We start from the raw sequence: 15,990 nt of genomic DNA, 5'->3' as shown, positions 1-15,990 counted from the left end.
AATGAGTCATTACAGGATAATACTCTTATCCCATTACAGCCCCGCCAACCATGAGGCATGATCTCCTGGCAAGTGTGGTGGGCCTTAGGCGGGGAATTTGATAAAGTGGAGCAGAACGGGCTGCGTTCATCACACACACACACACACACACACACCCAGGCACTCAACTGGTGTCATGAATTGGGGCAGGACGTGGGGTCGCCCCCCGGGACGTCTGCAGGCAGGCGGGGAAAATCAGGGTTAAAAAAGTCACAGGACTAAGAGTCAGCTGAACCCCCCCCCCCCCCCCATGACCAACACAAACACTAAGGATCTCACACACACACACACACACACCTAGAAAGGATGATGCAGTTACCTCGGGCCTTCATGGGGGAGAGAGACGAGAGGGAGGAAGTGTTGCTTATAGGGATACACCCTTTGTTTGATGGTGCACACACACACACACACACACAATACCCCCCACACCGCCCCACCAAAAAAAAGTCAACTCGGAGAGTGGTCCTCACAAATATAGTAAAACACACGTTTAATGATCCCACACACATGGTCTTCCTCGCAGCACCTGTGACCAACAAAAACTCTTGTCGGCTCCCCGGGCTGAAACGGGGGTCTCATGTAGGACTGTCAGGCTGTGGGTGGTGGGCTGTGTGTGCGCGTATAGAATGTGTCGGTAAGTGTGACCAAGTCATTTGTAACACTTACAGCACACTTCGCCAGACAAAGAGCTCCCCCCCCCTCTCCCTCTCAGACAAAGCCCCCGAGATGTGTCTGCGCTGTGATTGGTGGAGAGCAGACCCTCGTGTCATGTGATTGGTGGATGGCCTGGGCTCAGCTTTAATGACTCAGCAGCTGTTCTGCCTGAGAGACGATAGACCCGCTCCACCTAAATAACATCATGAGTGATCGGTTGTCTGAAAGGACCAGGACAAATAAGATTCCAAAAAACACAAACTGTTTATTAGAAAACAATGCGCTCCCACACTAATTACGCAAACATCCAGAAGATCATAATGCTCATCTTTTTTTTTTTTTTTTTTTTAAATTCTTTTCAAAAAATATCTTGTTAACGTAAAACGCAACGTTCTGAAACGGTAAACAGTTTTTCCGGCCGGCCAGGAAAAACAAACTCAGACAGTAGAAAAGATGCGACGTCCCAGGGTTCAGTGGTCAAAGGCAAGGTGTGCACAGTGCGTGTGTAGGTGTGTGTGTGTGTGTGTGTGTGTGTGTGTTTGTGTGTGTGTGTGTGTGTGTGTATGTCTGTGCGAAAATCAAAGCAGCTGGTGCAATGCGGCCGTGATTGACGAGGGGATGCGACGATGCCGCGGCAGAGGAAGCTGGAGAGACAGACGAGGTGCGGACACAGGTTCCAATCGCCATGGCAACCGCGGAGAAGGCCGAAAGCTAAAGGTTTGCAGGATCTTCACGTATTAGAGCAAACATTGTGTTTGAATGAGGGTGTGTGTTCTGGAATAAGACGGTCTTCATCAGGAATAACACACACAAGGTTGTAGCAGTGTGTGTTATGAAGGTGTCTTTGTATTTCTGTGTGTGTGTGTGTGTGTGTGTGTGTGTGTGTGTGTGCGTGCGCGCGCGCGCGCGTCAGAAGCGCCTGAAGTAGCGGTGCGGGGGGCCGTAGTGCATGGGGAGGTCCATCATGTCTAGGTTGTTGTGGTGGACGTTGTGGTTGATGGCGGGAGGGGGGTTGTTGATCATGTTGAGGGGGGGCAGGTGCGGCAGCGGGGGCACGTAGGGGGCCGGGGGCAGGCGGGGCGGGATAATGTGGAACATGCGGTGCGGGGCCGGGGCCGGGGGGAAGATGGGGGGCGCCGGCGGAGGATCCCGCACGGCCAGGGCGGGGGGCGGGGCTGCGGGGTGGGGGTGGGGCGGGTGCTGGGGGGCCGGGCCCAGGCGGGGTTGCTTGGCAACGACGATGGGCTCCGGGGGAGGGCCCACTCTCTTCCCTGAATTTTCTGAGAGCCAGAGAGAGCGAGAGCGATACAGAGATAGAGAGAGAGAGTGAGAGAGAGCGAGGGAGAGCAAGAGCGATACAGAGATAGAGAGAGTGAGAGAGAGATAAGAGGTGAACATGGGAGAAGAGGTTGTTGATACAGATCAGTCCATTAACACTGAAGATGCAGGGTGGCACTGAATGATCTTAAAATACTTTTCATTCTATTAAAATGACTACTTTTAAGACATAAGACCATATAGGTATAATCTCGCTCTCTCTCTCTTTAAGACCTATAAGATGCAAGACATTTTGAATGATTTTATAAGCTTAAGTTTTGACCAATTTTGTACAATTGGTTTTGATGACGTTTGCCTTCATCTCCGAGGCTTGAAGCATCCCCGCTGACTTTTGAAACAATACATCCGTTCAATTTGTTTTTCCTGTGTCAAATTGTTAATGTGTCAAATGAATGACGTCTGTTTCTGAAGTCGCGTCGGAAAGACACAGAATAATGTTCCGGCAGCTTCTCAAGAACAAATCCTTCCTTCACAGCCGGTTCACAAAACATAAATGTATGTTGTTGTTTGGGTGGGATGTCCTGAGAGGACGTGGGGCAGTGACACTGACCTGAACTCTTCTTGTTCAGCTCGGTTTCACCCTCCTTCTGGATCTCCTGGATGATGCGCTCGTCATCTTGCTGTGCGCAGACACCCACACACACACACACACACACACACACACACACACGCACGCACAATAAATAGAGTTGTACATCAGGGTTGCTGAACAGATGAATTGGAGGTCGCTCACGAATCGTATTGTTTTAGTAAATACTAATTTGTGCATTTAGACGCGAAACTAAACAGACGGGTGGAAGCTGTTATATTCAAGGAAAGAAAAACTCTAATTGCTTGTTTGATCAGTGTTTCAATTCATTTTGAGCAAAGTGTATCTACATTACACCTTGCACCGCTCCTTCAATCTCTGTCTGGGGGAAGAAGGCGTTCAGCCATTTGTTGGCGGGTGTGTTTTTGCCGAGGTGCAGGAGAGTGGTGTGTGTGTCTGTGTGTGTGTGTGTGTGTGTGTGTGTGTGTGTGTGTGTGTGTGTGTGTGTGTGTGTGTGTGTGTTCTGGAGCGGCTCCAGCGGATTAACTGCTCATGGACGACACCGTGCCCGGGGTCACCGAGGCCACATGGCTACGGTCAAGGCGCAGTCGGAGTCAAAAAGGGTTCCAGTCCCAGCCCGATATTTCAAGCTAGAGCTGAGGACTAAATTAAGACAACGACCAGGCTGCTTAAAATAGAGTTTCCAAAAACGTCTTCTGTCGTGAGCGATGATTTTAATCGGAAATAATGTCATTTGATGATAACTAGAGATCAGCTATTATAGCGGACCAATATATATGAAAAAAGGAGGACGCGGTATCATGATGAAATGCTACAGCTAGTCTTGCCTCACGTTGTGTGTGTGTGCGCGTGCGTGCGTGTGCGTGTGTGTTCGCACCGTGGGGTCCGTCCACAGTGAGCATTTGCGGCAGTGGCGGCAGGGGGCGCCGGGCGAGCGGGCATGCTGGCAGAAGTGGTTGTAGCCTGTGATGGGCTCCCGGCACAGGTAGCACATGAAGCCGCCGCAGCGGCACGACATGCGGTTGCAGCCCTCAGACTTCACCAGCCCCGTTCCACACTTCACGCACTTGCGGACGCGTGCCGCCGTCATGCGCTCCTCGCTGGAGAGGGAGAGGGAATACGTAAGACTACATGTATTCCAGGTGGGAGCTAAAGCATTTGTAGAATGCACCAACAATACAACTTATAAACATTATTGTTATCAGCTATATTGTTATATCATGATAACTAAAACACTACACAGGTATACGGCAGAGGCTCTGCGACTGTTGTCAACCTTGAATTAAACCCAAAGTGTTAGTGTTGCCGGGCAGACCAGGCAGGGAACTTAGCGTGATGCGTGGAGCCACCACAAGGTCACCATCAGAAATGGGATGAAATCAGGCTGAAAGATTTCTAAAACCTATATTTTCACAGATACAGCGTGTGGAACAGACAAACCCAGACTCCCTAATTATTGTCCTAGGCGACTTTAACAAAGGAATCCTCAGCCATGAACTCCCCAAATATAGATAGTTTAATAAATGCCCCACCAGAGAGGAGAATACTTTGGACCCCACTGTTACACCACAGTAAGCAGTGCCTATCACGCCGTTCCCCGAGCTGCACTGGGACACTGACCACGTCATGGTCCACCTGATTCCTGCATACAGGCAGAAATGAAAGCGGTGTAAACCTGTGGTGCGGACAAGAAGTGGACCAGTGAAGCTGTGGAGGATCTTCAGGCGTGCTTGGACCGTACTGACTGTGATGTTTTCAAGACTGCTACCAATAGTCTGGATGAGTACACAGAGGCTGTGACATCATACATCAGCTTCTGTGAGGAGAGCTGTGTACCATCACGCACCAGGGTGAGTTACAACAACGACAAGCCCTGGTTCACAGCTAAACTCAGACAGCTAAGGTCAAAGAAGGAAGAGGCGTTTAGGAGTGGGGACAGAGACATGTTCAAAGTGGCTAAGTACAGGATTAGCAAAGAGGTGCGAGTTACTAAACGACTGCACTGAAAGAAACTCCAACACCAGTTTTCCGCCAATGACTCTGGCTCTGTCTGGAAAGGGTTCAGACAAATCACGAACCTCAAACCAAGGACGCCTCACTCCATGAACAGCTCACGTCTGGCCAACGACCTGAACAACTTCTACTGTCGCTTTGAAAGGCAATGGGACAGCCCTGACACCCTCCCCTGTGACACCCTCCACCAGCCCCAGCCTAGCAGCTCCACCTCCCCCACCTACACCTTCCACCGGCGCCAGCCTACTAGCTCCACCTCCCCCACCACAGCAGGAGACTGGACCTCTTCACAGCTACTCACTTCAGAGCCCCCCCCCCCCCACAAACATAGTGATGACTCTTTCAATCCTGGATAAGGACGTCAACAGGCCCTTCAAGCGGCAGAACCCCCGCAAAGCAGCCGGACCAGACTCTGTCTCTCCATCCACCCTGATGCACTGTGCTGACCAGCTGTCTCCGGTGTTCACAGACATGCCATGTACCAAATCCTCCACCATCATCCCAGTCCCAAAAATGCCAAGGACCACAGGACTTAATGATTACAGACCCATCGCCCTGACTTCTGTGGCGATGAAGTCTTTTGAACGCCTTGTGCTTTCCTACCTCAAATCCATCACAGACGCTCTCTTGGATCCCCTGCAGTTTGCCCACAGAGCCTGTCTGTAGTACACTTGGCCCTCCACTTCATCCTCCAGCACCTGGACTCCTCAGGAACCTACGCCAAGATCCTGTTTGTGGATTTCAGCTCCGCCTTTAACACAATCACCCTGGCTCTTCCGCAGGACAAGCTCTCCCAGCTGAGCGTGCCTGACTCCACCTGCAGGTGGATCACGGACTTCCTGTCTGACAGGAAGCACCACGTGAAGCTGGGAAAACACGTCTCTGATTCCCGGACCATCAGCACCGGTTCCCCTCAAGGCTGCATTGTTTCTCCTCTGCTCTTCTCCCTGTATACCAATAGCTGCACCTCCAGCCACGAGTCTGTCAAGCTGCTGAAATTTGCGGACGACACCACCCTCATTGGGCTCATCTCTGGTGGGAAGCATGACCATGACTCGGTGCAGCCAGAACAACCTGGCGCTCAACGCTGTAAGACAGTGGAGATGGTTGTGGACTTCAGGAAGAACGCTGCCCCACTCAGCCCCATCACCCTGTGTGACTCCCCAGTCAAGTCCTGCCACTTCCCGGGAACCATCATCTCCCAGCACCTCAAGTGGGAGCTGAACATCAGCTACATCGTCAAGCCCAGCAGAGGACGTACTTCCTGCGGCAGCTGAGGAGGTTCATCCTGCCAGAGACGATGGTGGTGCACTTCTACACCTGCATCACTGAGTCCGTTCTCACCTCCTCCATCACCATCTGGTACGCTGCTGCAACCACCAAGGACAAGGGCAGACTGCAGCGTGTCGTTTGCTCCGCTGAGAAGGTGATTGGCTGCAATCTGCCATCTCTCCAGGACCTGCACGCCTCAGGGTCCTTGAGGCGTGCAGGTAAGATTGGTGCTGACCCCTCCCACCCACCCTGCATACAAACTGTTTCAAACACTTCCCTCTGGCAGGAGGCTGCGGTCCAAAAAGGCCAAAACCTCTCGCCACAAGAACAGTTTTTTCCCATCTGCAACTGACTTCATCAACGAGGCACCAATCTCCACTACGCCTTTAACTCAATGAGTACAGTATGTCTATGCGTGACATTAACGCGCATTCCTCATTCTCTGGACTTTATCCGTGAACATTTGCACAGTCCTGCACAACTGTACAGCTTTATTAAAAATAAAATAAATAAAAAAAACTGCCTTATTTTACATATGCTTATATATTTCACTTATTGTTTCACATTTATGTTTCATGTATGCACGGAACACCAAGACAAATTCCTTGTTCTTGTAAACTTACTTGGCAAAAAAGACTATTCTGATTCTGAGGTTTTCTCAATTTGAAATTTGGAAATCAAGGTGTAAATCTTGAGTTGAGAAAACCGAAAAAATTACAGTTTGAACCAAGGTGAAAGCGTAACACTTGGCGACAGGATTGTGAATCACCCTGACGGTTGTTCCGGGTATAGATCATTTTCCCACTGGGCTCATATCTTAACACCATGGTCCAGCCACAGGATTCCTCCGGCTCCTGCAGGTGGAGTGGAGTGGAAGTCGATCTCTAGCCGGCAGTGTCCTGCGTCTCTCAGCGCCAGGACAGGCAACTTCCTGTGGGCGGCTCAAAACAGGAAGTGCCGCCCTGCGGTTCGAGGAAGCAGCCGGCAGCTGACACTTCCTGGAGCATGGTCCGGGGAAACGGAAAGCTCCTCAAGCCTCACATTAACCACTGACTACCACATATGGGCGGGGGTAAAATAATAATAAAAAACCTTCCCCTGTCCTCATCTTCACAGGGCATCTGCAGATAACTGCAAGTTGTATTTTTAAAACCTTTTCAACGCCACTTGGTGCCTTAGCAGGAGGGAGAGTTCACCAAATGCGAGTCACTTCCTACCTTAAAATACCTTGAAAAATGTGTATTTTAATACCCGTTCAAATGAAATGTCACACTATTCACCCAACTGAATGTGTTATGTTCACTGGTCATTGACTTTTTAGAGTGGAACATTCGCAGTGTAGGGATTTTTTTTGGGGGGGGGGAGGGGTGTCTGTTGGGGCGTGGGCCACTTACAAGAGCACCCTCATGCGGATCTCGTCCCTCTCCAGGACCTGCGCACACGTCTTCCCCACGTGCTGCTTCCACTGGACGTGGCACTTCCTGCAGCTCTCCTGGTCAGACAGAGGAAACACACACGGGGAACGGTTGAAAGGCAAAAAATAAAAACAACACAAAAAAAATGACGGAAAGGGGAAGGAAGAAGCAGAATAAGGAAAGAGGCCGAGGGCGGGGGGCAGAGTGAGAGAAGGATTGGAGCAGACAGGAATAGGGCGAGAGAAAGAGAGAGAGAGAGTTCTCGAACCGAGCCATGTGACCTCAATCTGACTGTTCCCTTTTGTCATTTGAGTGAGATCTGCAGCAAGAGCCTCTCGTTGTAAAAACCACAAGTTTGGGCAACGTTCTTCTTTCAGTTCCATCTGTACTGTATGGATTTCTGTGCGTATTTTTGCATTTGGGATGTCACTTAAAAAATAAATATGGTTTGGACACCGAGGGTCGTATTTGAGTAAAGGGAAAATGAAATGATTTCAGCATCGAGTCCTGCGGTTTGAACGAAGCCGTTCTTCCTACCGTTTTGCATGAAGCCGCTTATTTAGATCCCCGATGGACCTGATCCCCAGCGACAAACCTACGCTGAAGGCTGTGGATCGACAAAATGTCCACGTGGTGTCTGCTCTGTATGCTGCTAGTGCTGCCGCTGCAGAACAACTGACAAAGACACATCTAGGTGTGGCTTGCAGTGCACGATTGTGTGTGTGTGTGTGTGTGTGATAGTGTGTGTGTTTTTATACATCCAACTGCAGCGGGAGAGCGATTTGTTCGTCACTGCCGGCTTGGTTGCCTGGCAACAGCAGCGCCATCCTTCCCGCCGCGCTGGCTTTGCCACGTTTTGCCCCCACTCTTGAAGGACATCTGGGGCAGACAGTCTAGCGGCTTTTATCAGCGCAGGCACGCACACACACACTCTTTGGCCAATGAAAAGCAGCGGCGATTGTGGGTGAAGGCTCAACCACGTGAGGAATACACAGTATTGCACTTTCTCTTAATCTCACACGCACGCACGCACACACACGCGCACACGCACATGCACACACACACACACGCACACACGCACACACGCACACACACACACACAGCTTACCCTTAGCTAAGTGGTGCCGCCATGAATATTTGAACCACTCATGAAATATTGAAGATTGTGGCATATGACAGCCGATGCAGCACACTAGTGACCTCCTGACCCTGAGCAGAAACACTGTTCTGGTCAGGGGTGGGGGGGCACACGCCCTTCTTGCCCCATTCAGCTGTCATTCCACCAGTTAAAAAGTGCAGGCGTCCTTTTGGTTATGTCTTGCTCTTTTGCCACCAAAACATTGGCCTTCTGCGCGACCATATGCGGCAGGGTCGGCTACAGAGCAGAGAAATTCCAGGATTTTACCGGGGCTCACTTGTCAAGGCTGGCAATATGGAGGACACATGACATACCACAAGCTTTGGAAAAATCCGCATAGAGGAGAAATCTTGAAACTGTGAAAAGGGTCAAACTTGCAGGAAAAAAACACTGTCACCTGTGTGTGTGTGTGTGTGTGTGTGTGTGTGTGTGTGTGTGTGTGCGTGCGTGCAGAGTATGGTGATAATGTGGCCCTCTTCTGAGGGGGATCACAGGGGAAGGAAAAGAAAGACAACACAGGGGACAAAGAATGCAGAGAGAATGAAAGGAGGGCTGGCAGAGGAGAGGAAGGAAGACCAAGGCGGCATGGTGAGAGATCACCCCCTAGTGGCTGCCCAGACACGAGGTGTGAGGCAGCTCAAGAGTTCCTCAGCCAGTTTGACAGTGTGTGTGTGTTTGGCAGTGAATGACAGGAACACACCTTTGTTTGCTCTTATACTGCGGCTAAAAATACAGCCAACGACGTCAAGGAGCGGTGGCCACAGCCATCCTGTAAACCTCTGTTCCACGCTGTGGAGTGTGTGATTTGAACACCACAATAAAAGACAACACACACACACACACACACACACACACACACACACACACACACACACACTCACACACACACACACACACACACACACACACACACACACACACACACACACACACACACACACACACACACACACACACACAGACACACACACACACACACAGACAGACACACACAGAGAGAGAGAGGCCTCAGACACCTTTATCTCAGTAAAAAAAAAAAAAAAAAGGAAAGAAGTTTCAGTTTCTGGATTCATTTCTCAATTGATCCCTGTTCTTCTCCTTCCACTTGTCCTTCAGCTCTCTCCCTCCATCTTCATTCATGACACTGCTTCCCGCGGCCCCCGTTCCTCCCCTCTCCCCCACTTCCTCCATCTTCATTCATACCTCCTCCCCACCCCCTTCTCCTCTGGATCTCTCCCTCTTCTCCCGTGCTGCGGGCTGCGGCAGCCCTTATAAGGCAGCAGAAGCCGTTTGCGGAGCATCTGATTGGGGGGCTGCATGGCTAGTGAGAGAGTGTACGCATGCGCGGGCGTGTGTGTGTGTGTGTATGCATGTGAATGCGCGTGTTCCTCTCCATGCATCTAAGCATGCGGCGTGTGAGTGTGCCTACAGGGAGGTGGCTCTCACTGCCATCAAAGCTAAATGCAGGAGACATGCAGAAAGAGAGAGAGAGAGAGAGAGAGAGAGAAATCTAACAGGACACGACATGTCAGGGAACATCTCGGCATTTTCCGACCAGTGAGGGGAATGGATGCAAAACATATCCTATTGAGGCAGTGACCACACTCCGACGTAAACTTACAATTGTGCACATGAACCAAAATATTTTTTTGTGTGTGAATTAGATCCACAGACTGAAGCGCGATCTACCAGCGCAAGGTTCCATGGTGTTGCAGTGTCCTACATCTCTCTGGCTTCTCTGCAGCTAGGAAGTAATCACATACACAGGCCAGGACAAACCTTTCCAACGCGCTGAAAACCACATGTGGAATACATTAGAGTGCGTGCGTGTGCGTGTGTGTGTGTGTGTGTGTGTGTGTGTGTGTGTGTGTGTGTGTGTGTGTGTGTGCATGGGTCAGACAGAACTACGGGGGCATGGGGGGGGGGGGGGGGGGGGGGTGGAGTGGAAAGAGAATCTGGGTCAAACATGATCCGAGCCGATCACATTTGAAAACGTAGGGGGAAGACCGTCCGACCAATCGGGAGCGGGCGTCAAGTGCGGAGAGCGCGGCCTGGCCAATCCAGGAGGGGTGAGGGGCAAAGTGGGCAGGGCTAAAGAAGTGTGTCAGTTACATAACAAAGACCCTCCCCTGCTCTGCAGGGTGAGGGGGTCTTACTGTACAACAACACAACTGTCTAAGCCTCTGTGTGTGTGTGTGTGTGTGTGTGTGTGTAGCGCACCATTGAGCTTGTGTGAAGAGAGGGAAAACTAATGTCGAGCCCAACTCAAGCCCGTCCGCGCCGAGTCGATCTACGGGTGGTTACGTTGTCATGGCAACGTCTGACTGTGCGAGGGATTTTCCACTGCACTTCAGAGGAAATTGGAAAAATTGGAACGCGCAACGCAAGCGACCAGTCACAGGACCCGAGACCACATCCTCATTCTATTACTCACTTAGGAGGAAGTTTATTGTGCAATGCACAATCTTTGCTGGCTCGAGGCCTCGCCTATTGTTAACTTGAAACTCAGTCGAGGTTTGAGTATCAATTCGATAGCTTGAGGTTTACCAAGTGAGTGGTATTCACAATAACTAGACGTCCTACATGTGTAGTTCAGACTGCAGAGAGGCCGGGTCAGAAAAACAAGAGAGGAGAAAAGAAAAACAAAAAAAACTAAACAAAACAAAAAAACAAAACACAACTGGGAGTGACTGAACACACGCTGAACAGGAAGTGACAAAGAAAAAACAACACACACAAGAAAAACATCTGGAACGTGTCTCACTTGTGTGTGTAAGTCATTTATTGGCTTCAGCTGTGTGGCTTTCACCGTAGAGGAGCTAAGACGAACCGCTGGCTCCACCTACAGGCCACACGAGTGAACTGTGGGACAAACAAGACGGGCGAAGGGGAGAAAATGGCTTCCGATTGGTCAGAAGTTGAAGGAGTTGAGGGCGGGGGCGCCTGGGTGTTTTGGCAAACACCCGGGATCTGCCCGAGTTCCTTTAGTAACTGCTGTCGCTGCCCTACGTCCGCTTCTTCTTCAAGGAAACACTTGGGCAGTAGAGGCAGACAATGGGAAGCATGTAGCTGATGGTATTATGGTGAGGATTTGAAAGCGGGTCCTAAAGGGCCGGCCCCAAAGATCCAGTGGTTCGAGGAAAACGCCAAAAGGGAATCTTAATTCACCCCAGGCCACTATTAGCGCTCGAGCTAAGTGAAAAGAATGGAGATCGACACAGTCAGGGTTTCTTTAAATGAGCTGGCTCCACATAACTTCCCTACAGCGATCGCGCTTCACTGGAATACAATTACTGGTCCAAGATGACTGTCTTTTATAACAGTTTCATAACTTTAACTGCACAAGTCCAAACCTTCTCCCGTTTCTGCTTCATATGTAGTTATTGAAATACTCAAACTCTTTCAAAATCACATTGCACAGCAGGTATTGGTAAATATTTTGGTTGCTCATTTTTCGACAAAAAAAAACAACAAAAAAAACACAAAACTGTACGGGAGCACCGCAGAGTGAAAAGGGTCAAACAGAAGGTGTCGAAAAGGGAGATCTACAACAACCTGTTTTGTGTATTTGTGAGAGAAAAAGAGATATTGCATGTAACGAGCCATTCTCAAATGGCTCAAAAGATTCTGTTTTAAAAAGAGTCGATTTCCACAAGAACGTAAGCAACAGGTCAGTAGTGAGAGGAACACACACACACACACGCACACGCACACGCACACACACACACACACACACACACTGTTCTGCATGTACGACTCTCCATCTTTCATTTTTCCCCCTTCCGAGGGCTCTGGCCACGGGAGGACTGTTTATCTTCCAAGTGTGTGTGTGTGAGAGAGAGAGAGAGCAAGGGAGAGATAAAGAGAAAGTGAGAGACATTGCGGCTCTATCGCAGATAAATAACGGGAGATTTTACACTGGAATCCATTTGACGGCTCTGACAAAGCAGCGCCTCCCTCCTGCATTCCTCAGACTAAGGGAGTAGAGCTGGGGCAAGCAGATTATACACACACACACACACACACACACACACACACACACACACACACACACACACACACACACACACACACACACACACACACACACACACACACACACACACACACACACACACACAGAGATAGATAGAGAGAAGACCTCAGACGTACTCCTGCCTTTATCTCAGTAAAAAAAAAAAAAAAAAGGAAAGAAAGAAAGTTGTAGTCGCTCATTAATCTTGACTTTGATATCTTTTTGTCTCTGGTCTGCGTCTATCTCCAAAATGATTTGTTGGTGTTTCTGTGTTGCCACGGTCCAAAATGTGCGATGGTGTTATATTCCCATCAAGGTCTAACGTTCATTGGCTCGGAGGAATATAGCTTGTATGAGGACTTATTCACTTGTATAAAGTGACAAAACTGTGGCTTCGCATCTATTTTATGAGATGGCTTCACCTTGAGTATATTTTGAATCTAGAGTCTCTAGAAGCCGTTTGGCCCGGGAGGGAAGGAAATAATAAAAAAAAATGAAAAAAAGAGCCTCGTTTTATTCATTTTTTTTACAGACTTGCCAAACTCTGATTAACAGACTTAAAGTACATTAATAAAACTGCACAGCGGGAATGTGGACTGTGGTGATGTGGAAAACACTGAAGTGCGTGTGTGTTTATGTGTGTGCGTGTGTGGGACTGACCTTGCGGCATCGGGGGTTGGGGCAGCTAAACAGAGACATGCCCTTGTCCAACAGGGCTGGGAAGTTGCAAAACGGACACCTGGAAATGAAGGCCAGACAGTCGGGACAGGGGATGCAGAGGAGGGGGCAGAAATTCCAAGACAGATCAGGGTCAGACGCAGAAACCGATGAAACTAAACAAGCGGCGCGAATATCAACAAAAGGGAGCGTTACCGCGTCCGCTACGAGGTGTAAACACCGCCACGCTTGTGAATTAATGCTGGTGTGATCAGAGCGTGTTTAGAAAAATAGGTATGAACACAACTCGTGACCATTTCAAACCTCCACGTAGTCTTTTCGGGTGGGGGGTGCTTTCCAATAAGCGGCCTGGACTCAGGTTTCTGGCCTTGCATTATGCACAGCTATGATGTAATAATGGGGTTCCCAAGCCATGTTATTATCACGTACCAGACTGGTGGGGGGCACCGCAGCGGTCCCACCGCCCGCCACCGTTAAGCCCTGGTTATACCTTTGCGCGTGTACAGAGAGGGCAGTGTGTTTATGGCTGCCACATTTTCTGTTGCAGTATTCTCAGAAACCCGGGTGGCAGTGGAGAGAAAGTGCCCTGTGAAGCAGGAAGTAGTAAACGATGACGAGCGCTTGTAGACACGAGACGGCACACAAACAAGCCTGCACGCACAGAGTTTGAGCTTGTGCCGAGGAGGAATCGCTGTTCATTGTGGTTGAACCGACAAAAGCGCTGAAAAGGAGAAAAGGAGCTGCTCTGTCGGCCCGTTCCATGCAGAGACCGGAGAGGTGGGGGGTGGAAGTTATGTCCTGCTCAGCATTTTATGACAGAGGAACTTAGTGAACCGTTCCTTTCCGTTCAAGAACGGAGTCACAATGTGTAATTATTCCCCTCACTGCAAGACTCTCTAAAAAGTTACTGCACACAAATACCAATAAAAGCGTTACCTATTATTTATTTAATGACATCATTTGTAAACTGAACTTTACATCGACCCTGTTAATTTACAACGAAATCCCCAAACTGTGAGCTGTTACTATATATAGTATACAATATAGTATAGTAGACGCAGAGTATATAGTATACTATATACTCTGCGTCAAATAGTAATTGAATTTCACATCTGAATTGTGCTGCGGATCAATGTTGTCAACATATAAGAAATAAAACAGCAAAACACAAATCTCCCATCGGCTGATGTTGCGCAGGTCCCGAGGTGCCAGGGCACCACCCCTGGTGACGTCATTTGTGTCATGCCCTCCCTCACGCTTGGGCCAAGTATAAACCTAGCTTTACGTAGCGTCTACAGCGTGGGGAGGGAAAATAAATAATATATAAATAGACTGTCCCAGTGAAGGGACGGGGGGGGCGCACTGTCCCCAGAAGAAATGTTTGCCCGTAAACCAGAACCTCTCTTTGTTATAACTCACTGCACTCAGGTGAATGCTAGGAGTGGCGTCGGGCAATGATGACGTTGTGACGAATTTCTGTGATGATTTATACCTTTCCGGGTCCTAGTTTTCCAGTGCATTTTGACAAAGGCATCATGGACTCCTACAGTTTGTATTTTACGACTTTTAAGAATCCCACAAAGTAAGGAGAGACACAACGCCGCATGTAACACGGGGCTAGATGTGAACAGAATGCCTCCATTTACAAAAAGAGCAAAGGAGATCAAATATCAATCAAAAAGCCCCGCCGACGTCAAGCAGCTAAGACGGTACATAGACACCTCACATGTGCGGTTTGTTACCACGACAGAGCGATGAGAGCCTACACCACGCAGCTCGCATGATGGGAATGGAAGTTCAGAGCCACAACATGCACATATATAACGAAATGGATGACGATGTGACAAAAGCTTCTTACAGAACAAACTCATCTCTCTTCAGTCTACACCAACCGACCGGAGGTTTTAGAACCTTGGAGGAACGCCAATTCACGAACGTTTAGCTACATCCAGTCAAATGTAATATAATAATAATAATAATAATAATAATAATAATAATAATAATAATAAGTACTGCGGGCTGGACCCCTAATGAGAACACAGTTTTTGCTTGCTTGTTTTTGATTTGAGATCACTCTGATCAGGCTTTGTAAAAAAAATAAAATACAAATAAAAAAACACAGGGCACCCCCGCCCGCCTTCTCGGCCCGGTGACAAATGCCCCGCGGCCCTGTGGTTGGGAACCCCTGATGTAACGCACTGGCAATTGTGTCTACCTAATTATGGGTCTCCTTGCCGAATGTCTAATTTTCTTGTGTGGGTTACGTTGACAGCCCAATAGATTACAGGGGTGCAAACTTCAGGCACTACCAGATTAAGACTTTTTTAAGGCTACTATTACATATTTGGGGATATCACAAAATCTACCACGAGCCGCCATTTGCTGTGATCCAGCTTGACCAAAATACTGAGGCAACGTTACTGATATATCCCAGATGTTCCTGGGCGCAGGGCGCGACAATAACAGGTGTCCTGGGAAACCAGATTTGGGACATTGTCAGCCATCTTGTGTGGTGTGGTTGCCCTGTTGTCAACTACTTTTCATATGTTTAAAAATAACCTCTGTAGATTTAGAAACTTCTGCCTAGGAAAATGACTTCTTGGCGCATTGATGTTTTAGTGGGAGTATTGAAATATTGATTATAATTATTGTTATAAAATGATTAAAATTTGGCAACCATTTTGTCAATCTTGGCAACCCAAAGCTGATACGTGGTTGTCAACTTATGGAAGTAAGTCTCGCACTCTGGGGTGATACATAAACTCAAATTATCATTATATCATATTATATATTATTATAATTTAATGAGGAATTGGTGAAACACAGTGAAAATGTTAGCATTCATTTTTATTTAGTATTTATTGTTTTGTTTTTCAAT

General features: G+C 48.7%; 1 protein-coding gene across 1 annotated transcript in view; it reads right to left on the bottom strand.

Annotated features, from left to right (window-relative positions):
- Window positions 1-982: 982 nt before the first annotated feature.
- Window positions 983-15,990, bottom strand: part of rnf216 (ring finger protein 216) — a 30,257-nt gene continuing 15,249 nt past the window's right edge. The window contains exons 12-16 of the mRNA XM_080008885.1: window positions 13,095-13,173; window positions 7,261-7,358; window positions 3,459-3,681; window positions 2,582-2,651; window positions 983-1,973 (exon numbers count right to left, since the gene is read on the bottom strand). Of these exons, the coding sequence (XP_079865011.1) occupies window positions 1,603-1,973; window positions 2,582-2,651; window positions 3,459-3,681; window positions 7,261-7,358; window positions 13,095-13,173 (841 nt within the window). The 3' untranslated portion in view covers window positions 983-1,602. The remainder of the gene's footprint in view (window positions 1,974-2,581; window positions 2,652-3,458; window positions 3,682-7,260; window positions 7,359-13,094; window positions 13,174-15,990) is intronic.

This window comes from Zeus faber (assembly GCF_960531495.2).
Source record: "Zeus faber genome assembly, chromosome: 11".
NCBI lineage: Eukaryota > Metazoa > Chordata > Actinopteri > Zeiformes > Zeidae > Zeus > Zeus faber.
The sequence above is the reverse complement of the archived record's forward strand: the minus strand, read 5'-3'. Positions and strand labels throughout refer to the sequence as shown.